Source organism: Gallinula chloropus, assembly GCF_964237585.1.
Source record: "Gallinula chloropus genome assembly, contig: HAP1_SCAFFOLD_78, whole genome shotgun sequence".
In the NCBI taxonomy this organism is placed as follows: domain Eukaryota; kingdom Metazoa; phylum Chordata; class Aves; order Gruiformes; family Rallidae; genus Gallinula; species Gallinula chloropus.
Genome location: NW_028168139.1, coordinates 551,019 through 578,623, shown reverse-complemented (window position 1 = coordinate 578,623; position 27,605 = coordinate 551,019). Strand labels below are relative to the sequence as shown.

At 53.8% G+C, this 27,605-nt stretch overlaps 2 protein-coding genes and 2 long non-coding RNA genes across 4 annotated transcripts; all 4 read left to right on the top strand.

Moving 5' to 3' along the window:
* Window positions 1–1,244: 1,244 nt before the first annotated feature.
* On the top strand, window positions 1,245–8,719 carry LOC311204781 (hydrocephalus-inducing protein-like; the record flags this gene model as incomplete). Its single annotated transcript, XM_084281140.1, has 5 exons — window positions 1,245–1,367; window positions 2,292–2,456; window positions 5,986–6,138; window positions 7,283–7,521; window positions 8,443–8,719. 5 exons carry the CDS (start codon window positions 1,245–1,247, stop codon window positions 8,717–8,719), a joined length of 957 nt encoding a protein of 318 aa, XP_084137266.1.
* Window positions 8,720–10,970: 2,251 nt separating this feature from the next.
* Window positions 10,971–12,555, top strand: LOC311204783. The gene is made up of 3 exons (XR_014618115.1): window positions 10,971–11,073; window positions 11,571–11,708; window positions 12,434–12,555. It is a non-coding gene; the product is annotated as an uncharacterized lncRNA (long non-coding RNA).
* A 4,061-nt stretch (window positions 12,556–16,616) lies between these two features.
* On the top strand, window positions 16,617–20,101 carry LOC311204780 (hydrocephalus-inducing protein-like; the record flags this gene model as incomplete). The annotated part of the gene is made up of 5 exons (XM_084281139.1): window positions 16,617–16,670; window positions 17,945–18,122; window positions 18,596–18,726; window positions 19,401–19,534; window positions 19,930–20,101. The coding sequence occupies 5 exons, from the start codon at window positions 16,617–16,619 to the stop codon at window positions 20,099–20,101; spliced, it is 669 nt and encodes a 222-aa protein (XP_084137265.1).
* An 858-nt stretch (window positions 20,102–20,959) lies between these two features.
* Window positions 20,960–21,852, top strand: LOC311204773. The gene is made up of 3 exons (XR_014618113.1): window positions 20,960–21,006; window positions 21,123–21,344; window positions 21,778–21,852. It is a non-coding gene; the product is annotated as an uncharacterized lncRNA (long non-coding RNA).
* The last annotated feature ends 5,753 nt before the right edge of the window (window positions 21,853–27,605 follow it).

Sequence of the window (27,605 nt, the reverse complement as noted above, 5' to 3'; positions counted from 1 at the left end):
GAGCATCCTGTGCCCTACGGTCAGGTGCGGAAGCCACGTGTGTGCCTGAGCGCTGCGTGGAGCTGTGGCTTTGGCTTAACCGTGGGCAGAGGAAGGATGAGGACAGCGGGTGGCCATTAGAGAGATGCCCTTGTGTAAAGCAGTTTGCTTTTCTTCCCGGACTTGTTTTCCCTCTCCCAGTGAGCAGAGGAGCTGCATTCACTGCAGCCATCCCTAGGGGGGGCTGAAGCAGCTCTGCCACGTGTGACCTGCACCCAACTTCTGGGGCCCTTGGCATTTGGCCCTGGCTGTAAAGCTGAACTCGCTGGGTTTGAGGTAATGCATTGCCCCGGGATTTATGCTGTTGTATCTGAGATTAGAACTGAGATTAATTTTAATACAGTGGTGAGCAGAGCAGTTGTCTGATTAGGCTTTAATTCAGCTTACACACACCCTGTTAACCACACAGGGTGTTGAACCAAGCAGATGCTGTCAGGAGACCTTTATTGCTCTCAGACTCTGCTCTACACATGGAGCAGCAGAAGGATGAGGGGAAAATCCTTCTCCTTACCATGGAAGGAGAATCAGGGGACGCCACACACGGAACGATAGTTTTTGGGGGTGGTGAAGGTCTTTGACGGTCTTCTCTGTCACCAGGTCACCCTGTGCTCCAACACCGTGAAGAAGTACAAGCTAGCGCTGGTGGTGGATGTGGACGGTGTCGGCAAGGAGGTGCTGGGGCTGCTCCTCACAGCCAGGTATCGGCGCTTTCCTTTGCGGCGTGTCCTCTCTCCTGGTGCATCGTCTCTCCTCCCCTCACACAAAGGCCAGCTCCAAACGAGAAGTATTACTTAATGAGCTCGTTAAGCAGGGCTTTGAAAGCAGCCAGTGTTGAGGAGCATCTGTGCTCACCAGACAGGCACAGCCCCCAGCCTTTTCCTAATTATATTAATTAGATTAATTATAGACCTATTTCTTTGGTGGGTGAGGTGTAACAGACTTCCAAAGGGCTGTCTCTCTCCTCCTTCCTGCAAGCAGTCAGTGGGGGAACTGTGTCTGTGTTGCCACCAAAGCACAGTGTTCCTTTGGGATGTGGGGAGCAGCCTGGTGTCTGTCTGGCTTAACAAAGGCACGTGCTAATGGGGAAGGGGCTTAGGGCAGGACTGGTGCAGGAAAAATAACAGCAAGATCTTCCGAAGGAGAAACAGAGTCCTTGATGCTGAGGAGAGCTCAGGTTTTGCTGCTTCCCTCTGGTCCTTTTGAGCATGAATGTTCTCACACTTAAGCTGGAAGTCATCCCTGCTGCAGCCAGGCTGGATCCCGCTGTGCTGTGGGTGTTGGTGTCATTACCAGTAGGATGCAGCTCACTGGTGCTTTTCCGCCGTCTGGTCAGTGTCTGGGCTGTGATTTTATTTTTAACAACCACCCACTGCATAAGGCAGGGGCTGGCTCGGACCTTCCATCGCCACAGCAAGCAGTTGAGGCTCTTCAGGCCCCTTTTCTGGAGAGGAGGGAGTAGTTTCTGCTGAGATACTGGGCCATACTGCACCAATCCTTGGTGGGAAGGTTCCTCCAGAGCTCAGGGCTTGCTGTGGGAATCAAAGGGAATACAGGAAGCTGAAGGTGATTTATTGCTGTCGGGGTAATACATGTCTGTCTGACAGTGACAAATGTGTTCCGCTCCTCTGTGCCCTATTCAAGGAGGAAACAAATTCTACGTTCTCTCAGTATCTCTAATTCCCTTTGGGACATCTCTTTGCCTAGATGCATCGCTCCTGAGCTGGAAGTGCGGGACCCCACTGTGACATTTGGCCGGTGCTTCCTAAACTTCCAGTACGAGCGGCCGCTGACCCTGGTGAACAAGAGCCGCGTTCCAGCCTGCTACAGGCTCCTTCCTCAGGTTTGGCATCGCATCTGCCCTCAAGAGTTATCCAGGGGTTTATTAAGGGGATGAAAAATAATAACAAAGGGGTGGGGTAAGACCTTGCTGGTTTATATTCAGATGGGTTCTTGTTTTCAGCAAACCTTTGGGTGTAGAAGAACCGCACCACCCCCCCCCCCCCCCCCGCATATAGACTTTGGGAAGAGGTTTGTATTCTAGTCTTTAGGTTGATTTTATGCAGGGTGTTGAAAAGCTGCTGTGAGGAGGCTGCTGGCATGGGTGTGTATGCCTGTGGGTGCAGCAGCTTTTGGACCCCCTTGGGATTCAAAGCCCATCCCGCTCTCCTAGCTGGGTTCCAATGGTAGATGTTAAGGAGTGCAGGTTTCTTCGGAGGTCACTCTGAATTTGGGTTTGATTCTGTCTCTTACAGAAGCACAAGCAGGGTGATGCTGTGCTGTACTGCAGCCCCGTGTTCTCTGGGATCATCAAGCCTTACAGCACTGTCAGGGTCCCGTTGGTGCTGGAAGCCCAGAAGTTGGGACATCAGTCTGCTTCTGCTGTGCTCGCTGTGCTTGGGAACAAGAAATCCCCATTGGTGAGTCCTCGAGGTTCCTAATTCCAGGGATCCTTCCCGGGGCTGCAGTACGCAGCCAGGGTGGACAAGGAAAGGGGTTCGTGGTACAAGCAACAGCCAAGGTCTAGAGGAGAGGAAGGCTGGTGGGACTTCTTGGGCAGGTGACAGTCTGAGAGTCCGATGTGGCACATCATTATAGATAGGGGAGACAGGATAACGAGCGCAGTCTGCAACTCAGCATGGTCCCTGGAGCTGAGACTCTGCTGCGTGATTAGGTGAGCAGGAGCTGCTGCTTCAGAGCAGGAACTTTTGTTCAGGAGGGCACTGGGACAGCCTGTGTGAGAAACCACGCTGAGAGCTTGGCCCATCACGTCGAGAAGTATCTGTCTTATCTGCGTAAAGCCCTGTGCATCTCCACACCCCTGGCATCTGCAAGGCAGGGACTCTTCCTTTTTCCAGCACAGGCTTGGAAATGGTGAAGCATTCCTGACGATGTTTCTGGAGCCTCCTGAAAGATGCTGTTAGCGTTCAGGCATGCACAGCAGCAGCAGTGACAGCAAGATGTAGGCAGGAGAATGCCTTGTGTAGTGTCCTGGCTTCATCTAGCTGAAATCTAGAACAAATGTAGTTAATTAAATTTAAGTTTAGAATGATATTAACTTTGGAAGCGGCTGTTTCAGGATGTCTTGCCATCTCTCTGAGCATGAAGTAGGATGCTACAGGAACCTTAAGCTTTCTGTACCCAAAAGGGAGGCTGGCCTTTTGAAAGCAGGCTGGGGATTGAAACTGTCATTAAAACAGATGGAAACAATGCTGCTCAATCCCTGGATGCCAGGAAACATCTCAAGCCTGGCCTTTGTGGCTGTGCTGGTAGGAGAGACAGGCAAGCCTGAAGTGGGACAAACCAGTTGCTTGGGCATAGACGGGGTGTTTCCCTGGAAAAGGGGGATTTCTGCCCTCTAGAACCAGCCTGCCGTTTAACTGCAGGTTCCTTGCAAATCTTTTCTCCTTGAGCTAACAGCTTCTGGGTTCAAAGCTTCACCTTGCCTAAAGTATTTGCCTTTGGAAGTGAACGTCATCTTCATTTTCCTTGTGCTTCAGCTGGAGGATCCCAGCTCTCCCTGGCAGGGGGTTGAGTGGCTCCACAAGCCCGTGAAGTCGGTCTTTAACATGCAGCATTTACGCTCCCTTGCCGCGAGCGCCGGTAGAGGCTTCCCTGGGTGTACTGAGCTCAGGGATGGGAGTTTCTAGCCATGGGGCGGCATTCTCCCTGTTTCCTATAGCCTAAGCACAGTAGTGGATTCATCTGAAGTTTTCTGGGCTAGCAGAGCATCAACTTGCACATGCTGCACTGGTGGCAAATCCTCCCCATAGGGATCCTGTGACGTCAGCCTGACCCCGGGGGAATGGCTGCAGTGCGTCACGATGGAGCAGAGCGCGAGCTGGCTCTGAAGTCACCCCGTCAGCGCGGATACCGAGTCTGCGGCCGCACCTTGCGTTGCGTTGAGTCCCTCTGGGTGTCTGTCGCTTGGTGTTGGGTTTGCAGCGGCTGCGTGCCAGCTTTGGTGTGGTGTATTCTGTCATCCTCTGTGGGAAGGAGCTGGTAAAACCCAGACCTGGGGTTACTGGTGGTCACTTGGACCACGGCTGTCTGCCAGGGACAGATGCTCTTCTTTCCTAAAGGATCTACCGTGATGTTATGGTACCCAGAAGCAAAGCCAGAGTGGTGCTGGGGTTTGTACGTGCAGCAGTATTACCCAGAGCAAAACTCCTGTCGCCTTTCACGGGTGTCACATTGCCCGTCACGCTGTTGAACAGGGTTTTTCTTTCCCCCTTGAAGAAGACAGCAGATGAAGAGTTTCGTTGGCTTTTTAATAAGCCTTCTCCTTGGTGAGGATTCATTGTGTTAGTGCACGTTCCCTCGTTAAAACCAGCTAGCCTGAGCATCTGCCAGATGTTATTGTGTCCACCTCCAGAGGGCTCTGCCCTGCCTTTGCTGCTTCCACCCCACTGCTACCGGGAAGCCAAGGCAGCTGGTGAGACACAGCTCTTCCCTCCAGCTCCTTCTTCCTGGCAGCTCTGGGCAAGCATCAGTAAGACCTCAGCTCTCCCTACCTCCCTCCTCCCGGAGCGATGAAACATCTATCATCACACAGCTTTAGCTTCCTATTTTTGAGGTACCAGCCTTGGTACGTGGCTTGTTGGGGGTTTTTTGGCTCTTGCACAGTGTGCTGTCAAGAGATGAGTGTTTACAGACGCTGCTCCTTCTGCCTGAACTGGACTAGTGATTCTGACAGCTGTCAGTGCCTTTTCCTCGAGTGGGCCATCGTTAAAGGTTTTCCATCACAGAGGCTGGTTTGTCCTGAGGTTAAATCCCACTCCGTGTCCTCCGGTGAATCGCACAGCGATTGTCAGTGCTGGGAGTTCTGTGTGTTCGGGTTCTGTTGAAAGGTTGAAGTGTTCTTAGGAGCTGGGCTTGTTCAGCCTGGAGAAGAGAAGGCTTTGAGGGGACCTCATTGCAGCCTTCCTGTCCCTGAAGGGAGCAGAGGAACAGGAGGGAATCAGCTGTTCCAAAGGGCAGACACTGGCAGGACAAGGGGGATGGAGTGAAACTGAATGAGGGAAGGGTTAGATGAGATATCGGGGGAAGTTCTTTCCAGAGAGAGTGGTGAGGGCCTGGAAGGAGCTGCCCAGAGAAGGGGTGGGTGCCCCATCCTTGGGAGTGTTCAAGGGAGTGTTGGATGGGGCCCTGGGCAACCTTGTGTAGCTCCAGGCATGGAGGTTGTTGGCCCTGCCTGTGGCAGGGTGTTGGAGCTCTCTGGTCCTTGAGGTCCCTTCCAAGCCAGACCGTTCTATGATTCGGAACTGGTGAAGTCCAACCAGAGCAGATGAAGTTCCCTGGTTTTTAGCGCTGTGAGAAGGTGGCTCAGCACAGGAACCCGTCTTCCTCCTCCTACCATGGCCTTTACAAGAAGAAAACTTGGAGGGTCTCAGGCTCTGGAGAGAAAAGCAATCCTGCTTGAGGGACAGAATGAATAATGAATCTCTTGTTCCTGTAGTACTGGGAGTGCCCAGAGGCAGCACCGAGAGGCAGCCAACGGACGTGATCTCTGCTGCCAAGAGCCTGCTTTGCTGGGGGCTCGCGCTGGTTTTCAGGGGGCAGCTTTGTGGGGGATGCGGAAGAAGTTACCGGCCAAGTGTGGCTGTCTGGAAGTCCTAGAGGACAGTTTGGGGCAAGATCCAGCGGGAAAAGGAGCGGGAGCAAGAAAAGGGGCAGGAGCAGGCATGGGGTAGAGGAAGGAGAGCTGAGCAAGGGGGAAAATACAAGTGTGGGGAGCTGGTTTTCTTTATCCCCCAGTAACAGGGGCCTGTGGCTTCCTGATGGGATCACTGTAGATCCCACACTTGCTCCAGGCCTTCTGCATCAGTGTTACAACACCTCAAACGACCGACAGCCGTAATCACCCTCCAGTCTAGGGGTGCCCTGAGAGCCATCTCTTCTTTAAACTTTCCCTTGCCTTTGTTTTTTTAATCTTCCCTACCTGGACAGGACATCAGCTTGAAGGCCGTTGGAGAGGGACCAGTTGTCCACGTGTATCCCAGCAAGATCGATTTTGGCGATATCCAAGTTCTGGCGGACGCTTCTCGCACTCTCTACCTCTCCAACCAGAGTGTTATCCCTGCGTCCTTCCGGGCAGAGGTGGTAAGTATCTGTGGGGATATTTCCCAACAGAAATGATGGCTCCATAGCAGCCTGGGACTTGATTTTTGCACGTGATGTTTCCATGTCGCTATCTGAGAGAGCAGCAAGGTATTCCACCGCAGCGCAGCAAGAGAAGCCCAGCACTGGGGGACCCCTCAGGGAGGCAGGGAGTTTTCCTGGATGGTTGAGCAGAAATTGATGCCAGGTCCTTTTCACAAGTTCTGGCTTTACATTGTGGGAGGTGTTTTGCTCTGAGCTGTGTATTTGGAGCTCTGAGATGAAGAGAAGCCCGTAGCCTTTTTCTCCTGAAAGGAGCACGGTTTTCCTGATCATCTCCCTGCTCTCTCTGCGTCTGTTTCAAGCTCCTCCTGGTGATGGAGACCATTGCTCTGCTGCCAGCTTGCTCCCTGTGAATGTGACTTTAGAAGGACTGGGGGGTCCAGTGCCCTGATCGCCCCATCTGTAAAGGGCAATCTGGAAAAAACAAGAGGAAGAGAGAGGAAGCTGGGGCCGTGCCCACAGGGCACAGCTGGCAGGTTTCTTCCTGCTTGTTTCTTCACTGCCCCTCTGTAAACATTCAGAGCTGGATTTCCCGAAGCAGAGAGTGCCAGGGCACCTCACTGCGGCTGATGATCAGTGGGAACGGAGTGCTTCAGTCCTGGGGGGGCTGTTGGGAAGCACTGCCCAACTCTTGGGGAAAGAAGACTTTGGGCATCAGGATTTTGCTCAACCCGTTTGGCAGAGTTTATCCTTCAGGCTCTCGGCCATATCCCCCGGCTGCATGGCTGCTGCAGTGGGGTTTGAGCAGTCCTGGCCTTGAGCCTTTGTGCAAACCCGTCTGTGGGGAAGCCAGGAGAGATGCAGCTTGCCTTGGTGTGCTCTCCCTAGGGGAGGCTGGAGGGGAATAAAGCTTCTCCCAAGGATGAGCATCCCTTGGGCTGGGCAAAACAGGGTTAAAGAAGTGGGTCTGTTAAAGGAGGGTGCAATACAAGCTCCAGCATAGTTGCTGTTTCCAGATGCTTGGATTTAGGGAAACGAAGCCTTTATGGATTTACCCTCATGTCTTTAGTCCTTTCTCCTGCACCCCAGAAGAGAGCAGGGTCCGTGGTGTCCGTGCTCACTTAGCGTCTGCCGTGTCTTACAGGCTGGCAAACGCTCGCGCTGCAGGATTGAGCCCAGTAAAGGAGTGATCCCCCCCGAGACCAAGGTGGCTGTGACTGTCATAGCAAACTTGGATGACATTGAACAATTCAAGGACAAGGTGATCGTGTCCATAGAGAACAGCCACAGCTACAACGTCCTGATCCGGGCTTTCGGCATTGGCACCACCATCGTCACGGACAAACCACTTGCTCCGGAGCTCAACTTGGGCCCCCACTTCAGGTAAGTTATCTGTCTGCTCCGGGCTCTACTGTGGGCCCAGCAAGGAGGAGTTCTGCTGAAATCCTTGGGGCCGGTTCTCCTCCAGCACTCCAAGTTCTGGCTCGGTGCCACTGAAGCCCCAGGAACTCCTTTAGAAATGTTTTCTGGGCGGTTTTCAAGTTGTTCGATTCCCTCAGAAAGCCACTGAGCCAGACACCAGTTGGGAAATGTTTCCCGACTTGCCCTGGGTCAGAATCCATGTATTTTCTGGCTTGATGGAGTTAAGATTTGGAAGAAAACAGCAGGTTCCAGAAGCCTCCAGCAGGGAAACGTGACATTACAAGTAGAAACACAGTACACAGTACTTTTTGCAGTAGCCTTGCTGGCTTCTTCACTGGCTGTGGAGTATCGTCTGGCAGCGGCAGAGAACCTTGGCAGTAGCTTGTTAGCAACTCCTTGGCTAAGTTACCAGCGCTGTTCGGTTTCCCTTCTGCCCCAGGGAGTCCGGGAGGAGCAGCAGAATTTGTCTTTGCCCTGTATCATCTCTGAGCTTGCTGTCTCTCTCCTGTCCCCTGCCAGGCTGCTCTCTATCAGATGTAGATACTCTTTCCTCCCTTCTCCTGCCTGTTTTCCTTGCTGTCTCTTCTGCCAGCTGCCACAGCACGGAGCAGCCATGGTGGCTGCAGGACCGGCCCTGAATGGAGGAGAAGTCTCCTGAGGTTGGGTGGGTTGGTCTGCGCAAACAGACCGGCTGCTGGATGCTGATAAACTTAGGGGCAACCAGGGTCTGGCTCTTGGTGTAACTTTGAGCTGGGTCAGTGGTTTTGGAGGTGGATTTGTTGCTGGGTGAGTGGTCAGATAAGGCCAGCGGGGCACTGAAGCCAGGTGGGTGCTGGGAAGAGGCAGTTCCTGAGCCATTTTCCATCTCTGCTTCTCTTCTAGCCTACGTCCCTGTTGTTACCGCTTCAAGATAACGAACGCAGGACGACGCATCCATCAGCTCTATTGGAGAATGGAAGGTTCCCCCCCATCTCCCCGTCGTGATTGTCTCCCTGCCACCCAAACCAAGGGCAAAGGTTCCTCCAAGACCTCCAGACCTGCCAGTCCCGTGTTTAAGCTTCAACCCCTGACAGTGGAGCTGATGCCAGGCCAGACTATGGAGATGACTCTGGAAGGCTCCTCCAGCACTCCTCAGGTGAGGTTCCCCCCCGGGTGCTGAGCTTTCCCCATCGCATCACCTCCACTGGGGCTTCTCCTGCAGCCCCTTGACTTCTCCCTGGGAATATGAACAAGTGCTTTCAAGAAAATATCTCAACGCCCCGAGTGACCATGTCAGCACCAGTTGCACTCCTTGCTGGCCACCATCAGTTCCCAAGGGGTTTTTTTGGGGTGTTTCTATAGCTACCATCAAGGCAACTTGCCCATACCAAAATAGGGGCTGAAGGAACAGGGGCAAACAGTGGGTTACAGGGAAGGAAGGGCAGAGAAAATAAGTTAGGCTTAGCCTAGGAGCAGAGGCAGGGAGTGGATTGAGAAACCGCGAGGTAATTTCTCTGGGGGAAGCAGGGAGTAAAACAAAGGCCCTGGGAAGGGAGGGGAGCGTCTGGGAGCAGCGTTATTTTCCCTCTGCAGACAAACATGGGCAGAGGGCTTGCTTAGAGCCCAGTCCTGGAGGAGAAAAACGAGCCCAGCGCAGCAGCCAGAATGGTGGGAGTGATGTTCTCCATGGGGGAAGCTGCTCCCAGGGATCATTAGAAGTGACAGTTCCACTTGTATCAGTATTCCCAGAACAGCTCACCCCAGGCTCTCGGCCGGCCCCGTGTCCCAAGGGCGGTCAGGTCCGGCAGCGCCCTTGGATGGCAGCTCAGAGCGGGGGTAGCTCAGCGGGATCGCTGTGTCGTCTTCTTCCTGGCCCCTTCTTTCCAGGGGAAGCTCTGCAGAGGAGCTGCCAGCTAAGCCTGGGGCGCATTCCCTTGCTCCAGGCTCACTGGGCACAGATGTTTAGGCGAAGGTGGAATAAATCTGCATGAAGCTCCTGCTGTGTTTTGAAAGGTGTTTTGAAAGGGTTGCCTCGGCGGAGGCTCCAAGATGTGATTCCCGGCTCAGTTGGTTGCGGTGGGACTGTCCCCGTGCAGTTGTGAGTCCCGAGGTTTTGCTGAGGTGGAGAAAAAGGTCCAAGAAAGAAACTAAAATGCTTAGGGCATTGGAGAGGGTGTCTTGCTTGGAAATCTTGAGAAGGGCACTGGGAAGCCCTGTGAAGGGCACCTGTGAGGCAAGAGCATGGGGAGCAGATGTAGCTTTGGGTCTTGAGAAGTTGGTACTCTTGAGGTTGGTCAGAAGCCCAACTCCCTGCGGTGCACGTACAACCCAAGAGTTGTGAAGGCTGTAGGCTCCCGAGAGGAGTTGGCTTGTGGAGCTGTACCAGAGGGGGAAGAGTGCAGAGAAGGGCAACCAGGCTAGTGAAGGGGCTGGAGGGCAAATCATACGAGGAACGGCTGAGGGAGCTGGGGATGTTTAGCCTGGAGAAGAGGAGGCTGAGGGGAGACCTTATCACCACCTACAACTACCTGAAGGGAGGTTGTAGAGAGGTGTGCGATGGTCTCTTCAGCCAGGTGACAGAAGATAGAACAAGGGGAAATGACATGAAGCTGTGCCAGGGCAGGTTTAGATTGGATATTAGAAAAAAATTTTTTACTGAAAGAGTTGTCAGGGCCTGCAACAGGCTGCCCAGGGAGGTGGTTGAGTCACCATCCCTGGATGTGTTCAAAAAAAGGGTAGATGAGGTACTTAGGGATATGGTTTAGCATAGGATGGGAATGGTTGGACTCGATGATCTTCAAAGGTCTCTTCCAACCTTGAGATTCTTGTGATTCTTGTGAAGAGTGGAGGGGGAGGAACCTGGGGAAGTAGAACCATGAGAAATCAAGGGAATGGGTTACCCAGCAAGGCTGTGTAAGCCCCTGGATCCCTGGCAGGGTTCAAGGCCAGGTTGGATGGGGCTTTGGCCTGCCTGGTCTAGGGAGGGTGTCCCTGCCCATGGCAGCGGCTTGGACCTAGATGATGTTTTTCAGCATGATGATCATGCTGAGCAGCAGGGCACATCGTGGCGATAACAGTTTGCGGGAGGGGGGGGATTATTCCAGTTCCACCTGACTTTGTGGGTGCCTTTTGTGGACGTTGGGGTGTAGCACTAAGGATTTTGGGAGAGCAGAATAAGTAGGATGGAGCATGAAGAGAGGACTAGCAAGGAGACCAGTGACTGTAGCTTTATGGCAGTGTAATAGTTGTGGAGGGTTGATGGCCAAGATCCCATGGCATGGGTTTATCCAGGCTATCAAATTCCTTCTGTGTCCACGGCTTGCAAATTCCATGGTGTTTTCTGGGCTCCCTGCTGGCACTTGGTGGGTGACGTGTGACTCTTGCCCACAGGTAGTGAAGGAGCGGCTGCTGTGTCATGCCATCGTGGGGAACCAGTTTGGGAAGAGACGGATAATGCAAGTGGCTGTCACGTGCGAGTTCATTGCTCCCACCCTGCAAGTGTCGCCCAGAGCAATGTCTTTCCGGGTGGAGAAGGTAGGTCTCTGGGTTGGGTCCTGGTGTTTAGTAGCATGGCTGAGGACTGAAAGCCCACGGAGGGGTGTGATGGCCTTCAGGGAAGGAAGTTAAACATCTTCTCCAAGTCCTCAGGGCTTTGCCATTGGTTTGAGCAGGACCAAGCTATTGCCATCAACACTGAGATCATCATTTCTCCCCTGTGGGGTTGGGTCCATCTCTCCAGCTCTATTTTGCCTGTGTTGAGCTGGAGGCAGAATCGAGCTGCTGAGCCCATGGCCAGGTGTGTGGGACCCACAAGAACAGCATGGGCCTCTCACAGCCATCCTCCTGTGTAGGGACTGGGGCGGGAGAGCAGGTCGCTGTGGCCGAGCGATGCCAAGCGCCCTCCTCACCCCCCAACCCCCCCCGTGAGGTGGTCTGTGAGCAAAGCGACCGTGTTTTTAGAGATGGGACTGCTTAACTTCACCGAAGGGCGGTGAGGCACCCCCCTCCCTGTTTTTTCCCCTTGTCTTTAGCAACCCAGCGATGTCCTGAGCCTTCAGTACAAGCCTCTCTCTTTAAAAAACACCTCCTCCCTGCCGCTCAGCATCGTCCTGATGGTAGAGCAACCCTTCTGGGTCTGCAGTGCGTCCCAGCAGCCCCTGCCAGACCAGGTGAGCAGCCCCAGACCTTCCCGCTGGTGGGGTTTGAAGAGGGAGGGGGGTGGGGGTGCGTTTCCGTTGGGAAGCCCTCCAGGAGAGGTGGTTATTCCTTTGAATTGGCAGTCAGTTGGCATGAACAGCATCAGGTTTGAAAAGGAGAGAAAAGACCACCTCAAATGGGGAAATACCTCCTGGCTCTAAGACAACTCGGAGCAGGAACCTAGGTGTGGGCCAACCGTGAGGTGAAGGTGTCTCTTGGAAGCCCTCCTTGGGTGACCTGAAGAGCTGCTTGCTCTCTTTGGGGGCAGCTCTGCCCTTGGGAAGGCCGAGGCGCTTGTCACCTGCGCTGCTGGCAGTGGGAGGTGTCAGACATGGGCTCTGCTAGAGACATGTTGGAAGCATGGCCACCGTTGCCATGCAGGTGATGAGCCCTCTCCAGGCTGAGGGCACAGTGCCCTAGGGCTCATGTTGAGTGTGAAGACAAAGGGGTTCCTCTAGAGTCAGGGCACGCCAGGATTTATTTCCCTCTTGCATTATGGGTGCAGAGCACAAGGGGGTGAGCCTGAGAGTCTCAGAGAAGAAAGTTGTGCTGCACGGTCAGGGGCACGTTGTAAAGAAAACGAAGGCTGAAGCAAGAAGCCCACGTTGGGGTTGCACTTTGAACACTGAGGCGTTTTGTGCCACCAGACCGCGGAACTTCATCACACCAGTGGTTAATACTCGTCATCTTCTTGCAGCCCATAAAGCTGGGGACCGGGAAGGAACTTAATCTCTCCATCGGGTTTAACCCTGCTTTTGAAGAGGGTTGGAATAGTTGGGAAGCAGAGAAAACTCTGAAGATACAGTTTCCTGAGCACCCTCACGAGGAGCAAGTCACCATTCGGGGAGAAGTCTTCTTCCCAAATCTCCATATCCAGACCACAACCTTGGACTTTGGCTGCGTCTTGAATGACACTGAACACGAGCGCCACATCCAGATGACCAACTGCAGCCCGCTGCCCGTCCAGTACCACTGGCTGTTCCTGATGGACGACTCCACAAGGCACCTGAGGTACGTGTACCTCTCCTTGAAGCTCTTCGTCCGCTGTCCCGTTTGTCCTTTGCAAAGCCTGAGATGGTTTGTGTAGCATCCGACAAATCCCTTTCACTTTCCCTTGTGGAAAAAGCACCTCCCAGCTTCAGGCAGGGAAGGTGCCCAGGGAGTGGGGCTTTTCCACAGCTTGAGGTGGGGATTTCCACGGCTCGAGGCAAGCGCCACCTTGAACTGAGTTCTCATGTGTTCAGCTGCCCATGGCATTCACACAGCGGCTGTTGTGTGTGTTCCGGCGCTCGTTGTGTGTTGTGTGTTCCGGTGGGTTCTGCTGCGGCTTTGGGTGCAGCAGTAGGTGTCAGTAGGAGGACTTGTCCCCACGTCCCTTGGCACCAGGGCCACCCAGTACTGGCCTGTGCTTTCCAAGCCCAAGAGCAATCTCTCAGTTGTGCTGTAGCGCATCTCTAAAGGCGTTTTCGAGCGGTTCTTCCCGCTGTGGCCTCTCTTGCATAGGTCAGAAGTTGACTCTGGGCAGTTTAATTGCAGCAGCCAATGGTTTTTCCATACAGCCCCGGGAAACGGAGCGAAGTTACCCATTGAGGGGCAGCTCTTCCGAGTCCTAGAACAATTGGCTCTGCTGGACGCAAGCCCGCAGGTGCTGGTTCTTCCAGCAGATGCCGAGTCACCCAGCTCTGTTGCCTTGAGGGTCGTGAGTGTCCTTCTGGCAGGATCCTCTGCTCCAAAGGGTTTGGCATTGCCCCTTTGCTGGCTCGTTAGCGCTGCGGCCATTTAGGACAGCTCCCTCTTCTGCTCCGCATGTTAATTAAGCGGTAATGTGCTCTCTCAGGGTCCCTCAGGAGACACCATGTGATCCTTGTGGCAGAGCTGGAAATGAAGACGGTCTCCAAGCTATTAACACCTCACATTGCTCACTAAGAGCCCGGCAGAAGGGCAGCATGTCAGATCTATTTTTCTGGTCCACGTTAAGCACTGTTGGTATTGTAAATTATCAGATGAAACTAACTGGGTGTGACATGGAGGGAATCAACCGTCAGGGCTGGTGACGGTGAGATGGACAGAATGGTGGTCAGACCGGTGTGTGGCTGGAGAGTTTCCAGGCACTCCCGGTGCGTGTGTCCCATTGGCACAGGCACCTCCCTTCTCACCCAGAAGAAGTCAGGCTGCCCGAAGGCAGCTGAGGTACCTGGGTGTCCCGTGCAGTGCTGGGCTCTGTCCAGTTGAGGCACAGCAGGCTGGAGGCTCCAACCCACCCCAGCCCCGGCTCCATTCCAGCTCTGGCTCCATCCTGCCTTGTTACACGTACAAAAAGCCACCAGCGTCGCTGCTTGCTCGTACCGACCCGCGGCTGTGGGTCACTCTTGGGGAGATGTTCTTCATCTATGTCTGGCTGAGCCACAGAACTTCTTGCCGTGGCTCTGCAGGTGGGGAAGGCATGGTCTGGGGTGGCAGGTGCTTTTGGGAGGGTGCTGCTGGGTCTGTACCAGCCCATGGCTGCCTGGCTCTGTCCCTTTGCCCTCCAGTCTGGGCTTGTTGCAGGGTTCGTGTGTGTCTCCCTTTGCTGCCACGCTCCCCACCCTGGTGAGGTGTTCACCCCTGTCCCCATCTGCTGCTCCTTGCACCCGGCTGCCGGCACTGCCGCTATACCGGCATCGTTCCCAAGCATTGACCTGCTCTGACCCACTTATGGAGCTGCTGAGCTCCCACCTTGGTGCCGGATCCTGCCAAGGAGCTGCTCCTGCTGCCCTCCCTCCTTCCCACTGCAGCTCCACCATCAAAGCTTTGTTATTTTCCAGGTTAACTCCTCCAACACCAAATTCTTTCACAAAAGCCAAACCACCAAAGGAGGAGGGAGCTCAGCTGGAGTGCCCAGCACCTTCAGAGAGCATCCTCGGGAATGGGAGTGTGGAGGAACCACTTGAAGCCCTGGCAGGGGTGGGGGATTCTGTCCCACAGCCACCAGATGCAGATGACACCCTGGAAACAGAGGTAGGTGATTTTCTACACCTCCCACCAGCGTTGCCTCCCCCAGCTTACGCATTCATTACTGAGTATGGGAGAAGATTTTCCCCATGGTCTTTCCACTTTTAGGCAGGGTGGCTGCAGGATGAGACTGGGTTTGAGGAAGAGGCCCTCCAGCCACGTCTGTCCTTTGCTGCAAGCAGTGGCTCCCTCCTCTCCTGCACCCATTTCCACACCTGATGTCTCAGTGTCTCTTCCCCTTCCTCCAGGTTTTCCACATCCTGCCGCTGTACGGCGTGCTGCAGCCGGGCGAGAGCGAGCGGGTCAGGGTCACCTTCTCTGGCCATGCAGACATCATTGCCCGCGTCACGGTGCTGTGCCGCGTGGAGGGAGGCCCGACCTATGAGGTTGCGCTGCGTGGGGAGGCCTCGCTCATCCACTACCTCCTGGACAGCACGGAGATGGACTGCGGGCTGCAGGTACCAGGCACTTCTCTTGGCAGGAATCCTTGAGACCATCCCTGGCAGGTGGCTGCCCACCGAGGTCCAGGACTCTCACTGGCTTCTTTGGTTGTTTGGCTTGGAGGTGCAGCTTTGGGGCGACAGGTCCTGTGTCCAAGCTGGTTTTAATGGTCATCTCCATTGCCCTTCCTGAAGCTGGGAATCCCTCCTCTTCAATGAACTCTGGCTCCCAGGGCAGGCGGTGATCTCCAGGGAGTTGTGCCCTGAGACATCCATCTGCAGATCCGCTCCCGGATCCTGGGGTCCAAGGAGATGGTCTCTTTCAGTGCTCTCCATAGACCAACAAAAGGAACCAGGAACAATGTTACTGTGGGCTTCAGTCACCGTGTGAGAGAATGTCCCAGAACAATCCCCATTTTACCTCTTTTCAGTCAGCCCCCCCAACATTGCCAGCTGTTGGCCCTGTACATCTTGCCCCGTGTCCTTGGTTTGCTGTCCCTGGAAGCTCTGCAAATCCCTTTCCTTCTGAAATGCCTCCTTAGTGCCTCTCTGTCAGTGCCAGCAGAATCCAGGCATCCCAGCAAGTACGTGGCTGCCTCGTAAAGACAAGTGATGCCCTACAAGTGGGTCAAGGGATGGTGACTGAGAGCACGGTGGGCTGGCCATGCTGGATGGGGCAGTTGCCTTGATCTGTCCTGAATTTCCTTGGAGCCTTTGCAGAGGCTCTGCTCCATCCAGGGCTCCATCCAGGGCTCCATCAATCCGAGAAGCGGGGGAAGTCCGAGGGAACTAAGCTCACTGGAGATGGATTAGAGACTGAATAGGGGCTCGGCCAAGAAGGTCCTTGGCACTAGTTAAGGGTTGCTGTCCAGACCACTGAGCACCCCCAGCTCAAGGGGGCTGGTAACAGAAGAAGCTTCCTGGTGGGAGCCATGGTCCTCCTTTGTGTTTCAGCTGGCTGTCAGATGACGCCTTAAAGTGCTGAGGACTTGTATCTTAAAATCCTAGAACAGTTTGGGTTGGAAGGGACCTTAGAGGTCATCTTGTCCACCTTCACTGAGCAGGGACATCTTCCACTAGGTCAGGCTGCTCAGAGCCTCATCCAGCCTGACCAGATGTTTCCAGCAGTGGGGCATCCCCCAGTTTATTACTGAGCTTTTTGTGGTGGTTGCTGCACCTCTGCGCGCTGCCATAAATCCCTGCGTGGGTTCCTCAGGTTGGCCTGGGAGAGTCAGGTGCCCGTCCCTCTTCCTCTGCCTCTCTCTTGTGTTGTGTCCATCGGCTCTCATCCCAGTGTCAGCAGGAGGAGATTGCCAACATCCAGATGTGTGTCCTCAGTTTCCCGCCCCTCTGTCTTCTCTCCAGCTGTTTACCGAAGTCACCAAATCAGAGGTCACCCTGCGGAACAGCGGGAAGATGGGATTCACCTACGTGGTGCTGAGCCCCAGCATGGCCACCACGGACAGTCCTCAGCCTGGCGTGCCCCTGGTCCTGCCCAGCACCGTGAGTAGCACGAGGGGTTGACGCTGGCTCCACATCAGGCTGCCCAGGAGGGGGTTATAGGGGAGGAACAAAAGGTTGGGCAAGCAGAGTCCTAGTTGTACCAGGTGAAGTTGTGCTGGTAGCGGCACTGGAGCAGGATGGTGCAAGGTCTCCTGAGCGTCTCCTTCCCCTCAGGGTTGGGTGGTGGGACAGGACTTCCTCCAGGTCCCTGCCTGCCTCCTGTCAGCACTAAGGATGTAAATAGTCCCTCTCTTGGGCACGCAGCTCCTGTGTCGGAACTCGCGCCGGCCCCTCGCTCCTCCAGCTCGTAGCATCCCCTGTCCCAGTGCCTGGGTTCTGCCTGGATCCCTCAGCTGAAGCAGCATTCCTATCCGTGTCCCTCCTGGCAATGGGAAGAGGAGGCCAAATGGCTTTCATATGTCCTCGTGCCAGTCTCCAGGGGTTTCACTGCTCCAGAGGACACGGCTCTGCTTGGCCCTGGGCAGTTGCTGCTGTGCAAGCAGCTTGGCAGGACTTGCTTTTGCAGATGCCGTGTTGGGAGCTGGAGTCCGGGGCTCCGGGGACCAAGAGGCAGGATGTGTCCTGCTCAGCAGCTTCTCCCTGCAGCGTGGGGGGGCGAGCAGGGAGCTGAAGGTCCAGCCCAGTGAGCTGAGAAGAGCTGTGTCTGTGCCCTTCCCCTGAGCAGTGTTGCCACCTGTTTGTATTGGCTCTCAACCTGCTTGGCATGAGCCCAACTCCAGGCTCAGACAGCTCTTCTCTAGGAGCCCAGTGAGGAGGGGATTTGTGGGGAACCCCTTCATCCCTGGAGCTCGTCCGAGCCTCTGCCTCTGCTTTTCCAGGGGTGTAAGTTTGCAGGTCACTGTGAGTCTAGATCGTGCCATGTACCCTCGGTGTAACCACCCAGGCAGGAGCTGTTGGTTGGGCTCATGAGTAAGAAGTCAGGCTCTTGGACACCAGCCTGGGAGCCACTGCAGTGCCGTGACAGGAGCTGCTGGCCCTGCTGAGAGTTTGGGCACGCCGCTCCTCCTCCACAGCAGCTGGCAGAAGGGCTTTTCTTTGCTGCTTGGGTCTGGCAGAGGGTGGGCAGTGTTGGCAGGAGGACAAACCACAGCCCTGTGTAGGAGACTTGAGCTTTTGGATGCAGGGAAGCTGGAAGGCGATGTGTTGTGTGAGAACCTGCAAGGTGCCTTCTCATCTCAGCTTACCGGTGGTCTGAGCCACCCCTCTGCCAAGCCCTCTGGTTGAATTCCCCTCCTCTTCTTCCACACCTCCAGGGTTACATTGGACCTGGCAGAGAGCAAGTGCTCACTGTCTATCACCTGCCGGGAGTGCCTGGAGTCTTCTGCCGGACCTTCCAGATCCAAGTGGGTCACCTGGAGCCAGAAGAGATCAGGCTGAAAGGAGAGGGGAATTTTCCCAGGATTTATTTGGACCTTCCGAGGAGAATCAAAGGTGAGCACTGTCTGACTGCTCCTCGGGGAGGTCCCCTGGGGGTCTTTTTCTGTCCCCCTGTGTCGTCATGCTCATAGGGCAGCTCACACCCACCTCCACCAAGCCTGGAGGTTTCAGGGCTGTTGTTCTTCTGGTTGCTTTCTAGAAGCACATGGGCTTTGCTCCAGAGAGCCATCCTGGCCAGTGTCATCTGTTGGTGGCCTGGATAAAGGGGACAGCTAGAAAGCAGTGTTGGGGAAAGCTGTAATGTGGGCTGGCAGGGATTTGGGCAGGGGTGGGGGGGATGAGATGCTCCCTTGTGTGGAGGAAGATGGGTGGGAGAGAACATAGAAGAAAAGCAGCATCCTCTTTCCATGCGTTGCTGGAGGAATGTGTTTGTGGGAAGGGCCAACACTGGGGGTGTGGAGCTTCCCAGCTTTAACGGGGACGCCGCTGCGCCCACACTTCTATTTGTGGCTGTTTTCTTCCTTCAGGAAATGAGAACTATGAGCACATCCTCAAAGAGGCAAAAGAAAAGCTTGGAGGAGGCAGCCAGAGAGACGACGCGGTGGTTGTCGGGGAGGCCACGGCCAGCGAGCCACCCATGGACGACTCTGGCACTGTGGTGAGACCGGCTGCTGCCCTGTTTGGCAGGGGCCACCCTCTCCCTGTGTCACTTGTCCCCCTTGCAGCTGGCTCCCCTGGGCTGGCCACAAACATGGGGCTCCTCTGGTAGTAGTCCTTCCCGTGGGTGCCTGAGCTTCCTGAGTGCCCGAGTGGGAGGTCCTGAAGACTGTGCTCAAGCAACTGAGATGTGTCTCCAAGAGCTGTCAGCGCTGATGTGGTTCCCTCATGGAGAGAGCTTTTGTCTGAGCTGCCCTGGCAGCAGCTGGGGACAGGCAGCTAGTTGGAGCTCTGGCAGGTCCTTGACTTGTTTGGTCAGATCAGCTTGCATAAGGGTGGCTGAGCAGGCGAAGGTGCTGGAGTTCATCTCCCTTCAGATATGGTCCTGGCAGATTCTGAGCAGCTGGACAGAAGGACCCCATCATAGACTGTATTGGCAGGGACATGCAGAGGCCATCTACCCCCTGCAGCGAGTAGGGACACCTTTAAGTAAATCAGGTTGCTCAAAGCTTCATCCTTGAATGTCTTCAGGCATGAAGCCTCCACCACCTCCTTGGGCAAGCTGTGCCAGGGTCTCACCACCCTCAGAGTGAAGGACTTCTTCCTGCTTCTTACCAAGAGCAGGGTGGGATTAACTTCCCTTTGCTAACCAGCCACTGTCTTTGTTTTCCTCAGCTGGACGTTGGGCTGCAGATGGAGATGGAGAACATGCTGATAGAGCAGCACGCCCTGGAGCAGCAGAAAGCTCTCTCCTCCGGTTCCCCAGAGGACGCTGCCTTTGACCAGTGTGCTCGTCGGAGGCTTCTCAAGTTAGTAGGGCCCCTGTGCTCTGATGGTAGCGCACAGTGGTGCGCCCCTGCTCCTGGGAGCTCCTTGTCTCTGGGAATAGCTGGGGACTTGAGAAGGGGGTTGGTCCTGACAGTTTGGACGTGCTACCATTGAGCAGCCTGAGGACTTTTTTCCAGTGGCTTTTCACAGCGGAGGAGTTGTGCCCAGTGTCTGTTTAAACTCATTTTATTCTAAGAACCTGTTAGTAGCTGATAAAAGCTTGGACCTGGGTGCCCCGTGACGTACCAAAGTCTTCTTAGCAGAAGATCAGACCTTGGGCTTCATGGGCTGGAGTTTCTCCAGCAGTGACTACAGAAGCACCTGCTTTGTTTGCATCCTCCTCCACCTTAAGGACTCTCCTTGCTTCTCCTTCCAGAGTGGAGCTGCCCGAGTACATCCTGGACTTTGGCCACGTCGTTCTTGGTGACATCCACACGCACGTCGTGAAGATCACCAACCCCGGGCAGCTCCCCACGTCCTTCTGCGCCGACGGACGGGCTCTGTGTGGCACCGGTAACCCATGCTGGAGAGACTTCCCGCGGGCTTGAAGGACCTGTCTCTGACAGATGAGCTGGGGCCACGGGGAAGGGTTTTGAGTGCTCTTTTGCATCGTTTTCTCTTCCTTCCTCCCCCTGCTCGGTGCTCTGCAGCCAGAACTCTCCTGGCCCGCAGTGTGCAGCCACCTGGGCTGCCCTGACGCTTCATTGCGGGGGCTCCGTGGGCTGATCACCTTGGTCACCTCTCAGCATCTTCTGCTCTTGGCTACCAGGAGCATCTCCTGAGTGTCTTTGTGCGCTCCATGAGCTTGTGTTGGGAGCAGATGGGACCCTTGGTGCTTTGGAAGTGCTTTGTTTAGAGTTCGTAATGGCACAGTGCTGCTTTAGCCTCTCTTGAGACAACAGCCTGTGAGGTCAAAACAGGCTTTCAAAACAGGTCCTTGAGGACCATCAGATGGTGACTTGCTGCGTCTGAAGGGTGGTCAGGTGTCTCCTCTAAATTGTCTTCCAAGCAGCACCACAGCACAGGGGAATCTTCCCTGGAAGTTCTTTGGAGAGATCTGCGCATCCTTCCTGGGGGCCTGGTGAAGGAATTGCTGGTGCTCCTCAGCTGATGGGTTTCCGTTTTACCCTGCGGGTCTTGAATTCAGGCTGTGAAATTCCTTTCTCTTTGAGCGGTGACAAGAGAGAAGGAGTGGCTGTCTTCTCTGGAGACACAAAGGGTCCTTCTGCCTGACAGTCCTGTGGACACCCATACGGTCTGAACATACTTGTGACCAATTTCACGATGCTGGTGTATCTCAGCTGCTTTATTTTCACCCATTCAAGGTTTTAGTGTGGATCTGGGCTGCGTGAAGAACCTGCCCTTCTGTGAGACAGAGACCTTTCAAGTGAGCTTTGACCTGCAGAGTGCCAACCTGCCGGTGGGAGAAGTGAATGTTGTCCTGCCCATCAAGGTACTGCATCCTTCCTCACCTCCCTGTGCCAGCACGGCCTTTTGAGGCAGCTGTCAGGTTGGGGGCAGCAGCAGATGTTGCCTGGACCTTCAGCTGGATGCTCTGCCCCTCACTAGGCAGAAGAAGGCCCCACATTTCCCATCCGTCTGCGTGCCAGTGTGGCTGAGCCATCCGTCTGCGTGTCCAGGGACAGACTGGAGTTTGCTGCTGTCCAGTGTGGACAGAGTCAGGAAGCAACCATCCAGCTCCACAACCAACTCCAGGTCCCCTGTTCCATCACCGTGAATGAGCCCATTGTGAAAAGGAGGAAGAGACGACGCGGGACACGTAACTTCTCGGTTGGGTTTTCTGTGCCTCTCGTGCCTTTTCTGCCGCTGTGGGTGCCTCACCGCGTGGGGACGGCTCGTGGGAGGGAGATTGGAGGGTATGGAGCAAGGCTGGTTCACCTGGACTTGTGGAGCAGCTGATGCTTCACTTCTCTGCCACCTTCACCCATTCGTCCTCCTCCAAGTATGGTGCCTGCCCGTGTGCCTGCCCTGCCCACAGGTTTTCCCTCCAGTTCTAGGCTGTAGTGGCCACATCTGGTCTGGATGTGGGTGCTCTTGGCACTGTGACGGTGTCTCAGAGCCCTGTGGGAACTTGAGGGTCTGTCCTCACAGCCCAAAGAGACCTCACAAGGTTCCTTCCTGTGCCCAGGTGGACAAGTATTTGCCACTTTACATTAAACAAAAGCTGCTGAGGCAGTGGAAGAACAAGCGCTGTGTCTTCCAGGTGCTGCCCTCGGCCGGGACCCTGACTCCGGGACAGCGCTACAACGTGCGAGTCAGGTTTACACCCCGGAAAGAGGTGAGATTGACGTGCGGAAAATAGACTCTATAACTTGCTGAGAAGTATAAGCTGCATCCGAGTCCTCATCCTGTTCCTGCAGCCAAGGGGGAGGCTTAAAAATATCGTTCAGATCCTGTTCTGGTACCTGGTAAATTTTATCGGGTCTGGTACACCTCTGCCCTATACTGCACGTCGAGCAACACCCCCTCAGTTTACCTTTGTGTTTTTTATTCTCCCTCTCGAGTGCTAGTACCATAGGATCTTGTGGTGGGACTAATCCACACTCCCTTTGCCACTCTGGATGGTTTTGGAGGGTGTAAAACATATCCAGATATGTAACTTCATCCCATTTTCCTTCTCTTCTTAGAAATAACATCAATTGTAATAAGGTGTTATAATCTAATGTTCCATTGAGCCCCATCTTCTAATTTATCCCAAGGCCACTACTGATTACAATATTTCATAAGTGTTTTCTTCTTTTCAGTGCCTCCTGATCCCACCAATTCCTTCCAATGGGCTAGCATACACCCTAGGGGATTCTTCTTAGAGGCTCCACTTTGATTGTTACCCATCATTTTAGGATTAGACTGCGACGGTTACAGTTTGAACCTTCCCTTTCTAGTACTTTCTGTGGGGACGTAGGGGGAAAACTGCGCCTGCGCGTGTCCAAAAACACAGTTAGGTGAACACGCAGTCAAGCAGCAGAGCAGTACAAAGTGGCCGGCGCTGGTGAGGGTGAGACCCCAATTCCCTTGCCTGAATCACAGGATGCGCCTACAACTCCACGAGTGGTAAATGTTCCTTTCTACAGCACTATAGCCAGGCAGTAGGGACAACGTCCTTGCTATGGCTGTAGTGGTATATTGTTCCCTTGCCATTAGACTTTCAGGTTGTCATCGCCTTCCGAACGAGTGCGGCTTTACCCACCGGAACAACCAGACAGGTGGGTGTTACTGAGACTAAAAGGTCTCTTCAAGCTCAGATAATTTAGAAAAAATCTAAATTTTCCTTTTCTGTTGTTTTAATTCTAGGCAGAGGACCCAGGCTTCTGCTCCAGCTGATGCGGATATGTGGGAGCGACGCTTTAAAATTGAATGTTTTGTATTGTCAGCACTTATTATTATTTTTATTATTTTTCTTATTGTGTCTTTTTTATTGTTGTTATAGTTGTGCATAGTAATAAAGTTTTGGTTTTGTTCAGTTATACAGTTCTGTGCACTGAAAAAGATTAGTTTCGTTTAGTTAATCAAGAGTTTCTATCTGTATCTCTATTGGACATCAGGGGGAGAAAGTTGCTACACCACGTGACTCATAACTTTATAGGAGACAAAGAAGGGATATGGTTCACAGGAACTGTTTGCATGCGATTCACCACATCTTGGATCAATTAGATTAGACACGGTGGAAATATTTAATTTCCCACATATTCCTTTCTCTTAGTTTTATTGCTCTTGGAGATCTGTATTAAGTTTTTGATCTCAACCTCCATCTAATATCTACCACAAGTTCCAACCAATCTCTTCACAGGGATTCGGGACTACAAATTGGGGCCCTTTCCTTAGTTTACAGTAACTTGATTTCACAGTCACTCACTCATGCACACCACAGCAAACACCAAGATTTACGCCAGACAGCAAGTTTTACGACAAACAGTTGACATTCTATTAATTAATTGTCTGTTAAACTCTATCTATATCCATCCCCTCAGCATTACTGCATGTCACTGAATCACTGGTACCAGCAAGCAGCCCCAGCCCAGGCCCCTTCCCGGGCTCAGCGGGGCTGTCGCCCATCGTGGTTCACCGCCCGTGGTCCCTGCGGTGCCGGCACGTTCCGGGCAAACTGGGAATCCGCTTCAATGGTGGAGCATTCCCAAAGGTGGTTTGAACGTGGCCACTGGGACTTGGAAACTGGTGGCTTGTGGACACAAGAGCTCTGGCTCCCAGTCCCGGGGTGTTGCTGTTGCTGGCCAAAGGCGGAGTGGAGATGACACCCCTGATTGCGAGCGGTCGGGAGCTCCTCGCCCCTCTGATGGAGCGATACAGAGCGGATGTTTGCCCGAGGTGGCAGTGCCAGGACTGTCTGGGCAGTGTAACCCTGAAGGAGGAGGAGAAGCAGCCCCTGAGCCCACCCATGGGGACCTGCACTCCCCCAGGGCGAGCTGAAACCCCTGTCAGTCCATTTAAATCCATGGGATACCCAGTTCCACCTGATGCCAGGAACCATCCCAGCCCCTGCTGCACATCAATAGCCGTGGGTGGGACCCCACAGTGCAGCAGTGGGAGGGTGTGGAATAAATGCCGTGGGGTCCCACCCACAGCAGACAGTCCTCCACAAAGTTCTCCAATGTGAGTCCTTTCCCACAGGGCTTTACCTGTTCAGCAGCTGCCCCGCCGTGGATCACAGCTATGGCAGGCAGTAATAAATCCCAATGTCTCTCCAGTCCTCCATGGGGTCACCAACCTCCCCCCAGCAAATCTCTCTCTCGCTCATCTCTGTGGGCTGCAAGTACTGGCAGAGGCTTGCTCCAACGTAGGGTCACAGCATCTTCTTCTATGCGTCTCCACCTGTTCCATCCAGCGTGGAGCCTCTCCACTGGCCACAGGTGGGGTCTTGGCCTTTTCCATGGACTCTGTGGGGAGGGGGGGAGGGGAAACACCCTCTCCACAGTGGGTTTCTCCACAGGGTGCAGGGGCATCTTTCTCCAACACCCGGGGTGCCTCCTCCCCAACCCTCCCCAGCCTGCGTGTCTACGCAGCTCGTTACATCTCCTCACTCCCTTCTCTGGTGGCAAAATGCAGCTGCCAGCAGGGTTTTTTTTCTCCTATATGTGATTCACAGAGGCGCTTTGGCCCAATATTTACACTTTGGGGCCACAGAGAATTCCAGCAGCTCCTCACAACAACCATTTTCTACAGCCCCTAGCACCCAGCTACACAAAACTGTGACACCGGGGGAGCGGCGCGCTAATGACCCGGGGTTCATTAAAGTTGTTTTCATTAGGCGCTGGGGTGTGGTGGTGACAGCAGCGACCTCCGCGCCACTGACGCCTGGCGTGGTGCGGGCGCAGCATGACAAGGGGCCATTGTCAGGGCACCGGCACGGCCCTGGTGCAGGCATTGCCCAGGGTGACCTTGTCAGGCCGGGGAGGGGCACAGTGCCCGGGCATGAGGGGCCCCCGGGTGCCACCCACGTCCCTGTCCCACCGGTGACCGGAGCGCCTCTCCGAAGCCGGGGCTGCCCTGGGCCAGCAATGGTGCCGGGAGCCCCTTGCAGAGCCCAGCCTGCCCGCGGGCACACGCTGGGTGCAATAAATCCCTGGCAGGCGTTAATTGGAGAGCACCTAATTGGGAGTGGCATCCTCTCTTGCAATGCTCTTGGGGCCAGACTGCTCCATGCCAGGCCCTGACCATGGTAATGGACATGAGGGCAGCACCCATGCCCATCGTTGGAGAGAAGCTGCAAAAGCAAGAGAAAAAGTAGAAAAGAGGGTCGTGTAGAGATGTGATTTGTGCGTCACGGTAAGGAAGGTGCAGACAGGAGGACGCCCCTGGGACAACCTTTTGTATAGGAATGTTGTGGTTCTTGTAGTAATGAAAAGTCCAGAAACCTGACTGGAGGCTGCTGCCTCAGCCAGGAGAGGGGATAAAAGCTTGCTCAGTTGTTATTAAAGGTGTCTTCGATCCACCGCGATCGCAGTCCGGGCCTTTCAATACGCCACCAATGGCGCCCAGTGCGGGGCACTGACACGACTCGCTGCGATCCGGTGCCGCGGCTCAGCTGAACTCAGGGCAGAACGCTGACAGGAAGCGCTACCGGCGCCCCAGTGCCTCTCGCAGGAGGAAGGTGAGCGGCTGAGAACTGTGGGGATGAATGTGATCAACAAGATTGTGAAGGAACATGGGAAGAAAAGGGATAGTGGAGAGTTACAGCAAATTTTTCTTTGGCCTTTTAAAAGTGATCCTTCCACAAACAGTCACAATATTTCTCATGCAGAAATCTGGGATGAAGTTGGGGTCAGATTTGGGACGGTGCCACTAAAATGGCTTTGCCAAAAACGTTATCATTTCCTCCAAGTGGAATTGAGCCATGAAGGTGAATTCATGTTTTAAGGAAATGTGGGTGGAACAGGAGGCTGAAGAACAAGCAAAAAATGTGTGTAGAAGAGTAAAACCTATTACCAGGTTTATTTTTTTTTTCTTCTCCATCCAAAATACTCTGAGGTAGGATGGTCCAGGTGAAAATGAAGCTCTTTTGATTTCAGCAATGCCTCTCTGGAACCATCACAGCTGTGTACATCTAACTTTCCCTGAGGGGTTGATACCCATTTCAAGGAAATCCCTTTGTGCTAGGATGCAGCTAGGCTGGCTTGGGTTATCAGTTTCCAGCAGGTGTGCTGCTATGTTCTGAGGGACATGATCTGCTTCAGCTGGGTAATACTACTTAAGCTTATCCAAGTGTGGCTGGTGAGGAAATAAGCGCACCTTTGTTCCCTTCTAGCTGCAACAGCAGCATGTACTAACTGTACCTGTTTCTAAACCAGAGTACCTCTTCCTATATTCAAGTGAGAATCAATTGTCTTGTCTGCCAAAGCCAATCACCCCTGCAATATTTCCAGGGCACAGGGGAGCTGCCTCAGTCCCCCTGTCTCCTGTGGTGTTTGATTGATGTGCAAGAGCCAGGTGCCCCAAGCAGCCCATCCTCCCTGAACGGGCAGCTGTGGAGCCCCTGCAGCCCCCTCACTCGCCCAGCCCTCACCGCTTTGGTGACAGAGATGAGCTGGTTGAAGCTGATAAGAACGATGTTGAAGACAGAGGCAGTGCACACCAAGTAGTCCACCACCAGCCACAGCTTGCACAAGCCCCAGTCTCCTCCACTCACTGGGCACCACGAGGTCCACTACTTGAACCAGCATTACATTCTCCACTTGGATCTGAAGGTCAGTAGCTCATACTCTCTGCTGGTTAGCGATGGTGGTTTGGACCACCACAGAGTCTCTAATTACAAGAGTTACTTCTCATTAACATGGCCTCAGGTCATAAGGAAATAGACTTATTTAGTTGGGCAGCCGCAATGAGTGGGGAACTCCAGAGGAGAGATCTCTATCCCTCTGGGTCAGTTCTCTCTCGACAGTGGATTGAAAAGAAAACAGCACAGATTCTGTAGGAAGACAAAGAGTACTATCAGGATTGTGTATAGGCTGATAAATAAAGCATATGCTTAGGTCATGGATGAATTATGTTATGCCTCTGAGTTAGCTAGACCACAGTAGGACTTTATACACAACAAAATTGAAACTACCCATGGCGTATCACAATGTCATGGTCTCTTACTCCTGATTATAGTATGCCACAGTTCTTATCCTGCCATGGACACTGAGGATGAATAATACTTCTTTACTTTGCCCCTCAAGTATTCTGAACACATTACAGTGCAAACATGAACGTGAGAGTTTGGAAGTGATACATGGCCCATTAATTAAAAAAATAACATTATTTTTTGAGCAAGATTTTATATCCTTTCTCCTTCTTCTTCCCTTCTCTGCTGTTCTTTTTCTCTCCTTCTTGCTAGAATTCTCTACTTATGTTCAGCTTTTCCTCAAACAGCCTTTTACCCCTGAGGCACTAGTAGATTTCAAACCAGGAAGCCAGAGTCTTTTATTTCTGTTCACTGTCTCCTGGACATTGCAGTGATTACTAATCAGGTGTGGTGTCAATCTATTTTCTAAATAGGTGCCTTCCTTCATAAAGAACCATCATAATCAACACTAT